This window comes from Rosa chinensis, chromosome 1 (assembly GCF_002994745.2).
Source record: "Rosa chinensis cultivar Old Blush chromosome 1, RchiOBHm-V2, whole genome shotgun sequence".
NCBI classification, from domain to species: Eukaryota; Viridiplantae; Streptophyta; class Magnoliopsida; order Rosales; family Rosaceae; genus Rosa; species Rosa chinensis.
The window spans coordinates 49,778,060-49,793,586 of NC_037088.1; the positions used below are offsets into that span (position 1 = coordinate 49,778,060).

General features: G+C 37.4%; 2 protein-coding genes and 1 long non-coding RNA gene across 5 annotated transcripts; 1 reads left to right on the forward strand and 2 right to left on the reverse strand.

The window, feature by feature from the left end:
- Nucleotides 1-3,243: 3,243 nt before the first annotated feature.
- On the forward strand, nucleotides 3,244-6,596 carry LOC112186271 (aspartyl protease family protein At5g10770). Of its 2 annotated transcripts, XM_040513102.1 has the most exons (4): nucleotides 3,244-3,494; nucleotides 4,496-4,543; nucleotides 4,870-5,301; nucleotides 5,549-6,596. In XM_040513102.1, the coding sequence occupies exons 3-4, from the start codon at nucleotides 4,929-4,931 to the stop codon at nucleotides 6,391-6,393; spliced, it is 1,218 nt and encodes a 405-aa protein (XP_040369036.1). In that variant the 5' UTR covers nucleotides 3,244-3,494; nucleotides 4,496-4,543; nucleotides 4,870-4,928; the 3' UTR covers nucleotides 6,394-6,596. The 2 variants fall into 2 exon arrangements, with proteins under 2 accessions (XP_040369036.1, XP_024180397.1); XM_024324629.2 differs by lacking the exon at nucleotides 4,496-4,543 and having other exon boundaries at nucleotides 3,245-3,494.
- Nucleotides 6,597-8,178: 1,582 nt separating this feature from the next.
- LOC121051118 lies at nucleotides 8,179-9,958 on the reverse strand. 2 transcript variants are annotated; one of them, XR_005805208.1, is made up of 3 exons: nucleotides 9,821-9,958; nucleotides 9,284-9,590; nucleotides 8,179-8,429 (listed from the first exon to the last, which is right to left on the reverse strand). It is a non-coding gene; the product is annotated as an uncharacterized LOC121051118 (long non-coding RNA). The 2 variants fall into 2 exon arrangements; XR_005805207.1 differs by having other exon boundaries at nucleotides 9,284-9,634.
- Nucleotides 9,959-10,824: 866 nt separating this feature from the next.
- Nucleotides 10,825-15,011, reverse strand: LOC121050457. Its single transcript, XM_040510440.1, has 2 exons — nucleotides 14,666-15,011; nucleotides 10,825-14,197 (listed from the first exon to the last, which is right to left on the reverse strand). The coding sequence occupies exons 1-2, from the start codon at nucleotides 14,773-14,775 to the stop codon at nucleotides 11,041-11,043; spliced, it is 3,267 nt and encodes a 1,088-aa protein (XP_040366374.1). The 5' UTR covers nucleotides 14,776-15,011; the 3' UTR covers nucleotides 10,825-11,040.
- Between the last annotated feature and the right edge of the window lie 516 nt (nucleotides 15,012-15,527).

Genomic DNA, 15,527 nt, shown 5'->3' on the forward strand with positions numbered 1-15,527 from the left:
GTTTTAGTTGACTGTAGACGAATATGTTAACTACTCTGATGAAGCTACGTGATTGTTCCAACTCTTTCCTTCTATGACTGTGCGTTTGGATGAGAAAATTATAAAATCTATAGGAATTTATAAATGATGGAATCTCTAACTCCATCAATCTAAAATTCCATTAATTGCAATTTCTGTTGTTTGGTTACATCTATTTAGGATTTGAAATGTCTAATAAATTAAGAAAGTTTAAAACAAATAAAAAGATAAAATAGAAAAAAGTCTTGTTTTGGAAATAAAAATTGAATACTGCGCAAGGAATTCGTAAATGACACCTATTTTGGTGGAAATTGAAGTGAGGAATTTAAATAACGAATTCCTTCGTTTTTTTTCATAGAGAAATTTAAAAATTCCAATCTGATAATGCCAAACGAGGGAATTGACTTTTAGGAATTATGAAATCCTCACTTTCAATTAAATTCCAACATTTTTTCCCTCATCCAAACACACTCTGAAAGAAGTTATACAAATGTTGTTGGACATCGAGGTGTTGAGAGTTGTTGGATTACCTCTGAACCAAAGATGGTATCAACACATTGGATTTGGTTTTTGGTTGATATACCAAGTATGGGGAGGAGGCATTCTGAGGGGAGTAAGATATACTGTTTAAATTAATTGTACCAGCTGCGGATGTAATTGAGCACCTTCTTTATCTTGCTTACAACTTTTTTAGCTTGTTTGATTTGATGCATTTAATTGAACATTATTTACAATCTTGCAGCTTCCCTCATTAAAACCTTGTCAAAAGTAGTAATAAAGGTTGTAATTTTGATAACGCTTCGATATTTCAAGCCTAAATTATAAAATTGATGATAGAACGAATTATGGTAAAAAGTGGTGATCAAGTTGCAATTAGTGTTAATATTTCACTATTACAGGTTTGAGAACTGTTTTACCAATGAAGCAAGGAATTGTGGTAACTGTGGTAATCTAGTTGTAATAAGTGTTAATACTTCACTATTACAAGTTTTTAGAACCACTTTACTAATAAAATAACGAATATGTTGCTATACTAGTAAAACTTCATATATTTAAGTAAATTTGCAGTGAGTCCGTTATGTTGTAATGAAGTTGTCAATTTTGTAACTACTGTCCTTGAAGAGTTATTTACTTATTTAATGATGTTTTTTCCTGATTTTACGACAATTGAGGTGCAAAGTAGTAATCAAGGTTGTATTTGTGGTAATTCTTCAAATTACAGGTTTGAGAACCATTTTGGCAATGAGACAGTAAATTGTGGTAGAAAAAGTAATCAAGCTCTTATTTGTGGTAAGTTTTTATATTACAAGTCTGAGAACTATTTTACTAATGTGACAACAAATTGCTGTCAAAGTGGTAAAACTTTATGTATATACAGTAAATGAGGCATGAGTCCTTAATTGTGTAATAAAGTTCTCTATTTTGTAACTAAAACTTTTGTTGTGTAAATCTTATCATCCATGAGATAATTACTCGTCTGACAACGTATTTTACTATAAATTACAATAATTGACCTGTAAAGCGGTAATTATGGTCGTTTTTATGATAATTACTTGAAATATGATTCCATTTACAAAAATAACGATCACTTTACCAATGCTACAACAAATGTTTTGTCGATATGGTAAATAATCATATTAGACCTAAAACTTCTCAAGTCCTTATTCTTGTAATCTAGTTATTTTTTGTGTAACTAGAGTCTTTTCTTTTGTAAATTATATCATCAATGAGATACTTTACAACAAACCACCACATTTGACGTATTTAGTTATAATTATAGTTGTAATTGAAGTAATTAATATATTTACGATCTTTATTACAAGTTTTTGAACAATTTACGTATAAAACAATTAATGAGTACTTGGTATGGTAATTTTTTTCTTTTTAAAGCACACATGTTAAATTATAAGTGGATAACCTGTTGACCTGTACAACAGGTTTCACCAATTAATTTAATTTAATATATATTTATTAAAAAGTTAATGTATGACAAACATCAACATACCTTAGACTTACCCGTATCATGAGATACGAGATTTTAACCAAGGTGGATTCGGCCTATATAAGTGAACCTCCCACTATTTATTTTGTTGTTCTTTTTCAATGCGAGTTTCTTTTTACTTTTTTTTTCCGTTACCCTATACTAGACTGCCTAAATGATGCTGTGAGTGAAAGTTTGTGATGAGACTATATGAAATCAAATAGTTTTTATTGTTTTTGGAAAATTCTTCTAAGCACCGGCAGTGCAAATAAACGAACATATTCAACAGATCTTAATCATTGATATTTGTACATAATTTTTTTTACAAATTAAAAAATATACTTGATATTATTCAGTCATCTATTTCTATTGGTGCAAGTGCATGTCGGTGCATTAAATATTCTTTCTTTCTTTCCTAGGGATCGATTGTTAGAGTGGACCTTGACCTGTTGAGCACTTTTGTTGTGACTAGTGGGCTGGTGGAATTGGGTTGATCCGTTGATGGGTAACCAGTTGAAATCTAATGTTTTATTGGAGCCAAAAAGTAACATCACTTTTAATTTGAGCAGTAAAGGCATTAGAGATTTGACCCTGATTCCATGATTTCCATCCCTCTCCGTTCCAGCACGTCTCCACTGAAACCCAAGTGCGGAATAATTAACTCAATTCCAATAATTGATTTGCTTCCCTTGCAAGTTTCAAGTGTTAAAAGGAAAACCCAAAAATTCGTCGATCTTTGACAACAACGTATTTGGTAATTGGTGGGCTGATGGGCCCTGATAATTTTTATTTCTGTGAACTTTGAATTGTCATTCTATCATCATTTCTAATCATGATGTATTTTGTTGAACAATTCTTTCACCAAAAATCTTCAAATATTAATATTTCATTTCATTTGATAAAATGTATTATGAGATCGAGCAGGTTGTAATGTAGGCATAATTTTTTCGAATCTCGTTAAATCAGTGTGCACTCCTCAAAATTTAAATAGTAAAAGTAAAAAAAAAAAAAAAAAAATTTCTATACTAAATTTCTCACGCAATCAGTTGCTAATTGCTATACAGTTACATTTTTGTCTAATATCGAATTAATCAATAGCTGAATCGATGGGTGGGGTCGTTTTTTGCATTTTGATAATGTTATGGAAGGTGCATAATTTTTGGTGTAATGTAATGGGTGACGTGTAAGAACTGAGAACCTAACATACATGTCCAATGAGCTTATAATAAAGGCTATAAGAGCGTGCTTGCTTCTTGCAGGAGTTAGACAGCAACTATCATACTGAGTGAAGGCCGGAATATGACTACCATGGCAACTCCCAGTGTTCATTCTGGCTGCTCCTTCCTCGCCAACAAGTACTTGATTTCCTTTTGTGTATTTGTATGCCTTAATATTCTGTCTTCTTTGGACAAGGGCTTCGCTTTGAGTACTCATCAGACAGATGTTCAACTCAGCTCTCTACTACCAGCATCGACCTGCAGCCCCTCCACCAGAGGTGCTCTCTCTCTCTGATCGATGAAAGGGTCAATACTAGTACATACCTCTTGATAAACAGTTTATAAACTTAGGAACTAATAAGCAATCAAGTTTTTGGCAAGGGAGATAGCTTTAAACACGGTATAAAAGTGATAGTAACTAAACTGATTAAAATAAGATTACTCATCAGTGATAGTAACTAAATTCACCTTGTCACTCTTTGCATACGGTTTGTACGATGTAGAAGATAGTGTTTATTAATCCAATGCAAAGAACTAGGATGGATTGATTTACCGAGTCATAATTAGCGACAGAAATACTGTGTTTCTGACATGCTTGCTAATATATATATATATATATATATATATAGGTATTTGGATGTCTTAATAACTTAATTTATTGGATAGTTCTTCTTCTTGCTGCGAAATTCTTTTAATGTTTTTTGGATATACTGCCATGATCTTCTTCTTTTGTCTGCTCCTTGGCGTCCATTTTCATCAAAGAAAAATAACAACCTGATGAGACAAGCTAGTGTACTGGTAAGTATGAGATACCCTCATTTATAACTATTTGAACAAAAATTTACAAGTATTTGAACCAAAATTACAACATTGAGAACAAAAGTTACCATATTCATTTACACTATTTACATATAGTTAAACAAAAATTACAACATTGACAACGAATTTGTTCAAAAGCTTGTAAAAATGTCGTAAGAGGTGTAATTGCCATTATTAGAACTAAGATTACACAAAGTAGGACGCAAATTACAACTTTGACAACAAAATTTGTTCTCACTTTTGTAAATGTGGGTATGAGATACCCACCACTACACTAGAATTTCCCACAACCTGATTTATTGCAGTAAACTATTCTTGTCTATGAAAGAGTTGAAAGTTTTTTTTCTCCAGAAAGTGTGTGTGATAACTGATCGATGAGCTAAACATAACCACGATCCTTAATGAAACTTAATTTGACACAATCATATAACTGAATTCGACTACGATTGCCCAACTACAGAGTAGAGAAAGAGATCGAAGCACAAAAGGATGAGATAAAGACATGCATGTGAGTTTAGAGTTCCTTGAATTCCCACTTGGGAAAGTTACATAATGATTTCTTTTTGGAAGCTTATATTCATCAATTTGTTTAGTTGTTTTGGTCATTTGGTGACCACTGGCCCCATATATAAGCAGGTACGACACAAATTGCCAGCAGACATGCCACTAATCAATCATGCTATTGCCTAGCTAGCTCGATCAGCTACTATACCCATATTACCAAATTCTAATATTCTATTTATATTATCATTATTAAAGATTAACCACAACGTAACGCATGTCATATATAATTAGTGCATATATGAAAGGGAAATAATCTGGTTTCATCACCAGGTCATGATAAGAAGAAGGCAACACTTAAAGTGGTACACAGGCATGGTCCATGCTCTAAGATGTCCCAGCCTAACCAATACAAGACCACAACTCCAACTCACACTCAGATCCTCCAGCAGGACCAAGCCCGAGTCACCTCAATCCACTCCCGGATGGGTGACAACCTAAGGCAAACCGACGCATCCATCCCCGCCAAGTCCGGCAGCGTAGTGGGCTCGGGAAACTACATTGTGACCGTGGGCTTGGGCTCACCCGCAAAACAACTCTCGCTCATATTTGACACCGGGAGCGACCTCACTTGGACTCAGTGTCAACCTTGTGTCAGGTCATGTTACAAACAGAAGGAGCCCATCTTTGACCCATCCCTCTCCAAATCGTATACCAACATTTCCTGTAATTCGCCATTCTGCTCTCAACTCATATCAGCCACAGGTAACGTACAACACAGCCACATGAAATTTTTAGTCTTCATATCAGGGAGAGGCTCTAGTGAGGATTTTCAAATCAACGGTTGGATAAGTGGTTAAAATTTTATTTGAATATTAATTGTACATCACACTTATCATCTAACTGTTGATTTAAAAGTCCTCATGAAATTCTCATTTTACGGTCCTCACGGGGCGAGTCTCGGCCCTTCATATCATGCATATAACTGATTTGTGATCGATCATCGATGTAGGTACCAGACCTTATTGCAGAAACGGCACATCAACTTGCGTATACGACATACAATACAGAGATAAGTCCTTCTCCGTGGGATTCTTTGCTAAAGAAAGGTTGACACTAACGTCAACGGACTATTTCGATGGGTTTCTCTTCGGCTGTGGCCAAAACAATCAAGGCCTTTTTGGCGGGTCTGGCGGGTTATTGGGCCTGGGCCCCAACAAAATCTCCCTTGTCGAACAGAGCGCCAAAAAGTACGGCCGCTTCTTCTCCTACTGCCTACCCTCAACTTCTTGCGCCACCGGTTACCTCAGCTTCGGAAAAGGCGGCGGACCCTCCAAAGCCGTCAAGTTCATGCCGCTCTCCATTGTATCTGGACGCGGGTACTTAGGCGGGTCCTTTTACGGCCTGGATGTCATTGGAATCAACGTCGGCGGACGTCGGGTATCGATTCCCGCTTTGGTTTTTTCGTCCTCAGGGACCATCATTGACACAGGGACGATGATAACGCGGCTTCCGGCAACGGCGTACAATGCTTTGAGGGATGCTTTTAAGCGAGGAATGAAAAGCTACCCGCAAGCTGAGGCGCTTTCGATACTGGACACGTGCTACGACCTGAGCGGGAGCAGCAAGGTGTCTTATCCCAAAATAGCGTTCGCTTTCAGCGGTGGATTGACGTTGGATTTGGATGCGACAGGCATATTTTACGTGGCCAGTGCTTCACAGGTGTGCTTGGCGTTCGCTGGGAATAGTGATGACAGCGACATTGCCATATTTGGGAATGTTCAACAGAAACGGTTGCAGGTGGTGTATGACGTCGCCGGTGGAAAGATTGGATTTGCCCCAGCCGGTTGCCCCTGAAGGATCGTAATCAAATTATGTATTATTATTGCTTAGGCTGGCTTGATTAATAACAAACTGATTAAGCCCAGCTACGTAAGTTTGATTTAAAGGATTGCTGATTGAAAGATCGTCGATGGATAGATAATCTGGAAGAAAGTTGTACATCAGTAAGGGAATAATTTATAGTGAACTCTCTCCTTGCTTTGTTTTTTGGGCTTGAATGCTGTTGTTCATTTCATTGAGCCCTTTCACAACCGAAGATATTCCCAAGTGTCATTATAGTCATGTTTGTAGAATGGTAGTCATCCAAGAGACCAAGATAGTTGAACAAAATTTTCTCTATCAATAGTTTTTATAGCGAACTACATATACCCCCTTGATAGGATTTCAAAACACAAAAAACTTGAACATTTAAGGACAAAAGTTTACACTTAAGGACAATATGCTCTCCATTTGCCACATGTCATGAGTTAATTTACTTTTTTTACCATTAACTACTTATTTTGACTTGTAATGCCTTTATAAGGATTAAATCTTACAAATAAGGACATTATAAGGATTAAATCTTACAAATAAGGACAATCTGCTCTCCACTTGCCACATGTCATGAGTTAATTTACTTTTTTACCCTTAACTACTCATTTTCACTTCTAATCCCTTTATATTACTTTTTTTTTCTTTTTCTAAGAATAATCCCTTTATGTTACTTTTTTTTCCTGAGAATAATCTGTTTATATTACTTTTTTTTTTTTTTCTGAGAATAATTCATTTATGTTATTTCTCAAAAGCAAAAAAAAAAAAAAAAAACTTTCTTTTACACGTTGCTAAGAGAAAGAATCTCAGACCTTACTCTCGTAGTACTCTCATCTCATCGCCTGATCCTACTATTGCACTCGTCCAATCATGCTACTGCACTCATACTCGTCAAGTTCTGCTACTGCACTTGTACTCGTGTCCAATTCTGCTACTGCACTCGCTGCACTCATACTCCGTCTAGTTCTGTTACTGGCCTCATACTCGTGTTCTGCTACTGCATTCGTCATCGCCCAATCCTGCTACTGCACTCATACTCGTCCAGTTCTGCTACTACACTCATGCTCGTCCAGTTCTGTTACTGCACTCGCTGCACTTATACTCGTTCAGTTATGCTACTGCACTCGTACTCGTTCAATTCTGCTACTGCAGTCGTACACGTCCAGTTCTACTACTGCACTTGTACTCGTCCAGTTCTTATACTACTTGAAGATCGAGGTAATATTGAAGGTTAGCTCTACTAATGCTTCGAGATGGAGACCAGATGAAGGTAACCTCTGCTACTGCTGCTATCGAAGGTTTCTGCTACCACTACAGGAAAATATGTCTTTCACGACGTGCAAAGCACGCCCTAAATTACAATTTACGACGCGCAAAGCTGTGCAAAAACGCGCCCTTATAGACCGCGTCGTGAAATCGAGTTCAATTTTTGAATTTCACGGCGCGCAAAAAGCACGCCGTAAATGAACCCAAAAGCACGTCGTGAATCTCTTCCCACCAATTTGAAAATGTTAAACTGACAACCCCAGTGCACGTCGTAATCAACACTTATGCACGCCGTAATTTTGCGCACGTCGTAAATCAACACATGCACGCCGTAAGTTTACATTTTGCACGTCGTAAATCAACATTTATGCACGCCGTAGATGGACAAATGCGTGCCGTAAATTTGTTTGTTTTTCCTGGATATTTTTCCCATTTCAATGAGCTATTATGTTACCTTTTCTTTACATTTCCACAGTACATTAACTTAAGCACCCAAAAGTTAAGTAGACAAAGAAAATGTGCATTTTATAAAATTTTCCATTGTATTCAACAACTCAAATTAATCCAATGTTGATAAACTATTCTTCAAGCCATAACAAAAAAGGCCTTCAAAATGAAATGAGAGGCAAGAACGAAAAAGAGGTCTAAAACTTGCCCATCCTCAAATTTAATATATGCTCTTCCTATCTTGTTTTTGAAATGATCAAACATTTTGTCGGTAATGTTCTTGATTTGCTTTCGCCTGCATTGCTTACCTGCAAGGAGGAAACAATCATATAACTTACACTTCATAAAGTATACAAATAGAAAAAGAATGCTGGCCAAACAAAAGAATATTGTATCTGCATTGGTCCAAAACTAATATTTACACATCATACTAATAAATGGTAGCAACTTCAAATATGATACTTGTAGGACTTCACATGAAAGCTAAACAAAACCAATGCTCAAATGATTATAGAACAAAGTGAGGGGATTTATTCTCAAAGAAGTGAAAACTTTGGTCTAACAACACCGAGGAGAATTTTGCACTGCATAAATAAATTTTTTTAAAAAAAGAGGGAATTCCAGTGATAGCTTCAGTCTGTCAGACAAAGAACAATGAATAGAGCATGTTTACTCTGATTTCCTGTTAACATCAATTGAAAGTAAACAAAACCACAATTTCTAAGTTTAGTCATTGAAATTTTGAAATAACTTGTTGTAAACTAAATACCAGAAGGATAGCAAATATCCCTTCATCTAGATAACCCAATTTCCAAGTTTCATCTTTATCCTAAAGTTGACCATATTGGACTTGTAGTTTGAAAATAACCCAGATTCAAATCATACCCTCTTATTATTTATGTGTAAATGCCAAAACCACCACACAATCTCTCTCTCTCTCTCTCTCTCTCTCTCTCTCAAAAATCTCAAAAACCCACAAAACCCTCTGCAACAAACAAAGAAACAACTCCTCTTCATAAACTAGCATCAAGCTTCAATAAAACCCAACGTACAAAAATGAAGCAAGAGCACCCAAATGAATCCAACCCCTAATTCTAAAAAGAAAAACAGCTCTGAATCAACAACCATGTGAGAATAATAGAGAGTGATAAAAGGGACTTACAGTAGACCTCCTCTGCTCAGCAGCCACAGCAAGAGCAAAGGCAATAAGATCAAGCACAAAAGTGACAGCCAACACCAGCCTTGAAGCCATTATTCTCCTTCAAAGAGCTACAATCCCACAAAATCTCTCTATCAGAAAACCTGGCCAATTCTAAATTTCCTAGGCCTTGGAACACCAATATCATCTAATAATGCCTCAGTCACCAAAGCAGGAGATCTATAAAGAGTGCAGAGACATTAGACTGATTGATACTCTCCTTAGCAAGCAAGTCAGCCACTGATAAAGTTGGACCAAGAATGTTATTGTCCTACAAGATTCAAAATTGTACAGGCAATAGAATCACTTCTACCTCTGCAATAGCACAAGAACAAACTCATCTATAGTTACATAATATCAACCAACGTTTAAAATTTAGATGCTCAGTATTATTTCAATCTCTCTATCTAACAAAAGTCATGCCCCTAAAACGTAATTATATCTGTCAATCCATGAAAAGAAATAATTGGAATCAAAAGCCATGCCGTGCCAAGGAATTACCTCTCTGCAGACATAAGGATCTAAATTCATTCTACAAATTTCCTGACCTTGAATACCATAAACCAGCCCCTGGAGTCAAGTACAGGTACAGAGTAAGGACATGATGTAGTAAAGCAAATCTGGTACTGAAGCAAATATTTGACCCAATTCATTTTATATAATGCTATTGTTTCCAGTAGCATTAATTGACCCAATTCATTTTATATAATGCTGCAACTTTGTTTTTTTTTTTTTGAAAGCTAAATGACAAAGAACAATGCTATCTCTTTGGTATTCGTGGGAGGAAGCACAATGTACCTGCCACCATATAGCTCCATGAGAAATACTGAAAAGTGATAGCAAATCATGTAAGAAGACTAAGGAGTTATGTCAGTTAAACTAATTCACTCTATATATACACTATATCCATATATTCATTGCCCTCCTATCAAAAGAAAATACCAAATTCCAAAACACTTTTGGATCCACGTATCAAACCCACATACCACCCGGCATACAAAATTGTCCAAAAACTCACTAAAAGGGTTTGAAGCTTACTGAATATTGCTTAACATTACATTATATCCAATGTGATGACAATTTCAACTCAAGACAAAGGTCCAAACTTACAGCAAAGTTTCAATTTTCTTCTTTTGGCTATTCATGAGTTGATTCAGTTAATAAATATGAAAATTAGAACTAGGAAGTGTTATGCAACAATGAAGAAAGGTTAAGTATTATGATCTCCTCCAGTCCTCCTAATAAATCAGCTTTACTGAAGGTGTGAAAAAGTGGCCAGCAAGATCTGAACCCCATGAAGATGAGCTGATTTGGATTTTGTGCATTTCAAAAGGTTCAAACAATCAATCCTATATATATATATATATATACACACACACAGGGAGACTAGCTATTATTTGCAGAAGCACAAATAGGAATGTATCAAGAAGAATGTTACGATCCCCGGGATCGAAGCCATGGAATGACATCACAAAGGGAATGAATTAAATGAAAGTTAAAGAAAATAAGACGATAAAAGATGGTTTTTCATTGATATCCAAATATGGCAGTCATTACAATACTTAAAGGCTAAAGCAGGATAGCTGGAGAGGGTACAGGTAGTACAGCTGGAGGATAAACTCGTTTGGGTGTCAAAACAAGTGCCATGGGTGTCCTGAGTAATAATAAGTAACTAGGAAATGAGAATTCTAACACTTAGGTTCCTAACAATCCATCTCCCTTTAAACAAACTTGTCCTCAAGTTTCATGTTCTGAATCAAAATCTGGGCACCTTTGCAAGATATCATTTGAAACCCATAACCATTTGCAGTGTCTGCAGCAATATGTCCTGAACACAGAGTAACTCCAAGGCCAAGGAAAATGTAACTGAACCAAAGCATTGTTGGATAATTGGAGTCTTCAAATGGCAAGTAACCCCTGCTTTTGTGCCAGGCTCTAATCAACTGCAAGGAGTACAAAATCATGATCAGAGCTTGATCATGAAAGCCTGAAAATATTGGAGGAGAATTAGCATTAATGGAGCCATCCATAGTTTCTTGAATTTTGCATGTTTCATCAGCTAATGTTGCTTTCTTGACCAAAAGAGGCAGCTGCAAATGAACAAACATATTCCAAAGCAATGGAATAGTAGGTTCCTTGTCCCCATCAGTAATATCATCTTCCACAATCATTATTCCATCATCATGTAAAACAACACCAGCTCTCACATCCTCATCATTTACAATAAGTCCACCATCTTCTTCATTGTCTTGTATACTAGGTGCGAAGACTAGTGGAATACCATTTCCTACATCCTCTTGTCTGAATTCTTTCAAAGTTGCAGCTTGAAAAAAGTAATCAACTCCCATTATAGCATTTGCTACAATTCGGAGTTTGTACCAACCCCATTTGTGCACATTCTTGACACCTTTTTTCTCAAGAAAAACTATGCAGTGCTCAAGACAAATGTTCGCTACTCTGTTAATTTGAACAAGTTCATCATTGATTACCAGTATGGAAGCAACATGAAGAATCTTGCCAATATATATCTGGAAAAGAGAACCACTGCGGCCATTCTTTGCAGGCTTTAAATCTTTTTCTGTGCAACAACAAACACGTAATTTGTAGCGGACATAAGCTGCAGTTAGAAACACAACACAGGCAATCACAGCAGTAATGCACTGAACAACTTTGGAAGACAAACAAAATGGTATATGAGAACCCGGCAACCTCGGTACGAGAAGAAGCAGAGCATCAAAAGGCAAGTGTTTGCAATCATGAGATGATGGGAGATGGGATCCCTCAATAATCACCTCACAATTGCACGGGAAAGTCTTTGCAATATCTTCATCAGTATAGAATAGTTTGCTGGGAATAAATGGGTCTGGCAGAAGTTTCCCAAATCTTGCACTGGCCACATAAACTTTTTCTCCCATTTTCTGAGCCAAAATCAAAGCATAAGGATTTCCAATTTCAATAGCTCCTGCCAACCATTCATGAGGTCCTGGAGCCTCTAGATCATGATTCAACAAGCCTTCTGATTTTGCAAATGCTTGGACAAGAACAATGCAAAGCCAGTGATGAAAAAAATTGAACACTGCAGACCGGAAATCATCACTATCCAAAGAACATAGAAGCGGATTAGCACCAAATAATGGTCTAGACAAACTCTCTTGATTGTGTAGCTCAATGTCCAGAATAACAAGCACAAATGGGCTCAGTTTGGTAGAATTTGCTGCAAATATAGAATTGCACATTTGAGGTTGTAGTATTTGATTGCAGATCTCACCTATGGAAGCAATGACTGTCATCTTGGAACCAATGGTACCAATTGAAAAATAGATCTGGAAAGCAAGAAGCCCTTTTGCAAAATTTATCACCTCAAAATGACCAGAAGTAGGCAAGGGTGACCCAAGTTGATGAGTTTGAAAATCCCAGGCATGACTAGTTGATGGCACAATGGTCTGAATACCGATATTGCTAATTGAATTAATGAAACCAAAACAATGCAGGGCTGATGATTTGGTTCCACTTTGCTTCTCATGCATGTGAACAAATTTTATTCTCATGCTCTCAATCAAGTTTGTAATATGCAGGTCATATTCAAAATTTCCTTTGTGACTTGAAGTTGAAAATTTTACTCTAACTTTCCAGTTAGGTAGACAAGCTTGTAAGTTTGCTACCTCAAGAGTTGCCATTAATTCACTTATACCAAAATGATACAATATGAACTGCTCAAAATCAATGGTCTTGTGTTTGCTTGCATGCTTAGAGAAATCAAGCATTGACACCGCTATTGTCGCAAATGATTCAACCAAGTTTCGATTCAACAAAGTGGCTTCCAATTTAGGATTGAGAATCATTACCTGAGAAACGTTTCCCTCATCCCACAATAATTGGGGAAAATCAGTCACAATTATACTTTGCTTATGATCTTCAAGCATGTGGTCTTTGTCATGAATAAACTCAGAGTCTCCAAGCAATGCCTCTTTTTTAATGCGTAGTCTGCTTCCTTCTTCATCAATAACCACTTCTTCATTTGAATCTGTCACAATCTGCCCATCAACACTCTGAGAATCATCACTATAACTCAAAGAACCGTCTCCATAACTCTCTGCACCATCATTTTCCCCTTCATCCTCATTATCATCTTCACCATCTTCATCTTCCAGTTCTTTTTCATCTCTCTCATGGAAATCAACTCTTAGACTTCCAACTAAATTATGATTATGAGATCCCAATTCTCCATACCCTGCAGAAGACCCATTTCTAAAGCTAGTATGTTGAGTTTGAGCATCATTCCTCCACACTATACTGTTGGCAACATCACTACCGTGACTATCAGACAATTTCACTCCAGTAGCACTTCCAACAATATTTTTATCAACATTTAACACAAGTTTTTCAGTCATACCAACATCAATATTATCTTCACTACTACTTCCAGATACCACCACAACAGATACATCATTATTCAATTCCAATATTGCTTCATGAGGTGATAGATTAAAATCTGGTTCCGAGATTTGAATACTACCTCCAGCTGTAGTGGTAGTTGACGATAATGGCTTCCCCGACGCTGTAAGAGACGTAGCAATCGTAGGATCCAGTTGTGACCCAAACTTCGGTGTGTTATCAACTTGGATTACCGGAGATTGCGACGAAACCCTTAACAACCGCAGCTCCTCCCTGAATTCAGACATGAAGGTATCCATCGAACTCTTAAAAGATTTTTGCATCTCACGCAGCTTAGCATCTGTGTGATCTTTGTCAACTTGCAATTCGCCGGAACCTCGTGGTGGCGATTGTGGTTTCTCAACCCCCTTAAGCTTGGCCATAGGCTCTGGTGTGAAAGAGTAACAGCCAGAATCAACAATTGGGAGCTCCCAATTATGTACCCTGTCAGTTTCAAGAGAAATTCGATCATACTCGGGTATGGGACAGAGTGGTTTTGGATCTGCAATTGTATGTGGTTGCTCACAAGCGAGAGGTGGAGGAGGAGAATGGTAAATAGGTGTTGTAGTCATGGATTTGGTGGAGACGGACTGAGAATGAGGCTCATAACATAGGCTTTGTGAAATTGGAGGATATATCCATGGATTTGGGTTAGAATGAGGGATTGATGGACTTCGAGGAGTGATGGTGAGCGGCTGTTGAGCAATGGGATGAATCGGTTGCAAATATGGAGGAGGGAAGAACTGTGAGTGAGTCTGAGGAACACACGGAAATTGATGAGGGAGTAAGTGGCCATTGATGATGGTTGCAGAAGGGTTGAGTTGTAATGGTGGGTAGGGGTTTGGTTGCGATGAAAATTGGGTAGACTCATGGGTAGAGCTACCGTAAGAATGATAAGGAGAGCTGTAATACCTGCCGGAAATCCCACCGCCGTAAGCAGCCGGACTCGCCGGGAAAGGCCCCAAGTGCGGGCTCTGATACCAGTTGTTACGATCCCCGGGATCGAAGCCATGGAATGACATCACAAAGGGAATGAATTAAAGGAAAGTTAAAGAAAATAAGACAATAAAAGATGGTTTTTCATTGATATCCAAATATGGCAGTCATTACAATACTTAAAGGCTAAAGCAGGATAGCTGGAGAGGGTACAGGTAGTACAGCTGGAGGATAAACTCGTTTGGGTGTCAAAACAAGTGCCATGGGTGTCCTGAGTAATAATAAGTAACTAGGAAATGAGAATTCTAACACTTAGGTTCCTAACAAAGAACTTAAACAAATTGAGAGGAAAACAGCATGACCTATCGAACAAAATCATAGAAGATCATAGAACAAAATCCAGAAATGCATAGAAGAAGTAAACCCTTACACTTGACGAAGAAAATCAAAAGAGAAATAGTCGAGCTGAGCGAAAATCAGGAACGCACACCAAGTGTTCGACGAAATAACGATAAGAAAACTTCAAGAATCAAACCGCAATTACTTGTAGAAAACCACAATCGAACACCGAATATGTAAAATCACAGCTTCGAAGCTAACAATCACATAAGAGTTGTGGATGGGAGAGAAGAAAGTACCTTCTATGGCCGCAGCAATGGGAGAGCGGAGGAGGCCGGAGCAATGGGAAGTCGGAGGAGGTTGCTGCGTTTTGAGAGATGAGGTGAGTGAGAGAGAGACGAGGTGAGTTTGTGATTCTTGTAACGGGCCAATCTTATAAATGAGACAATTTTTTATGCCATGAAATCACAACGTGCAACAAGAAAACGCCGTAAATTTC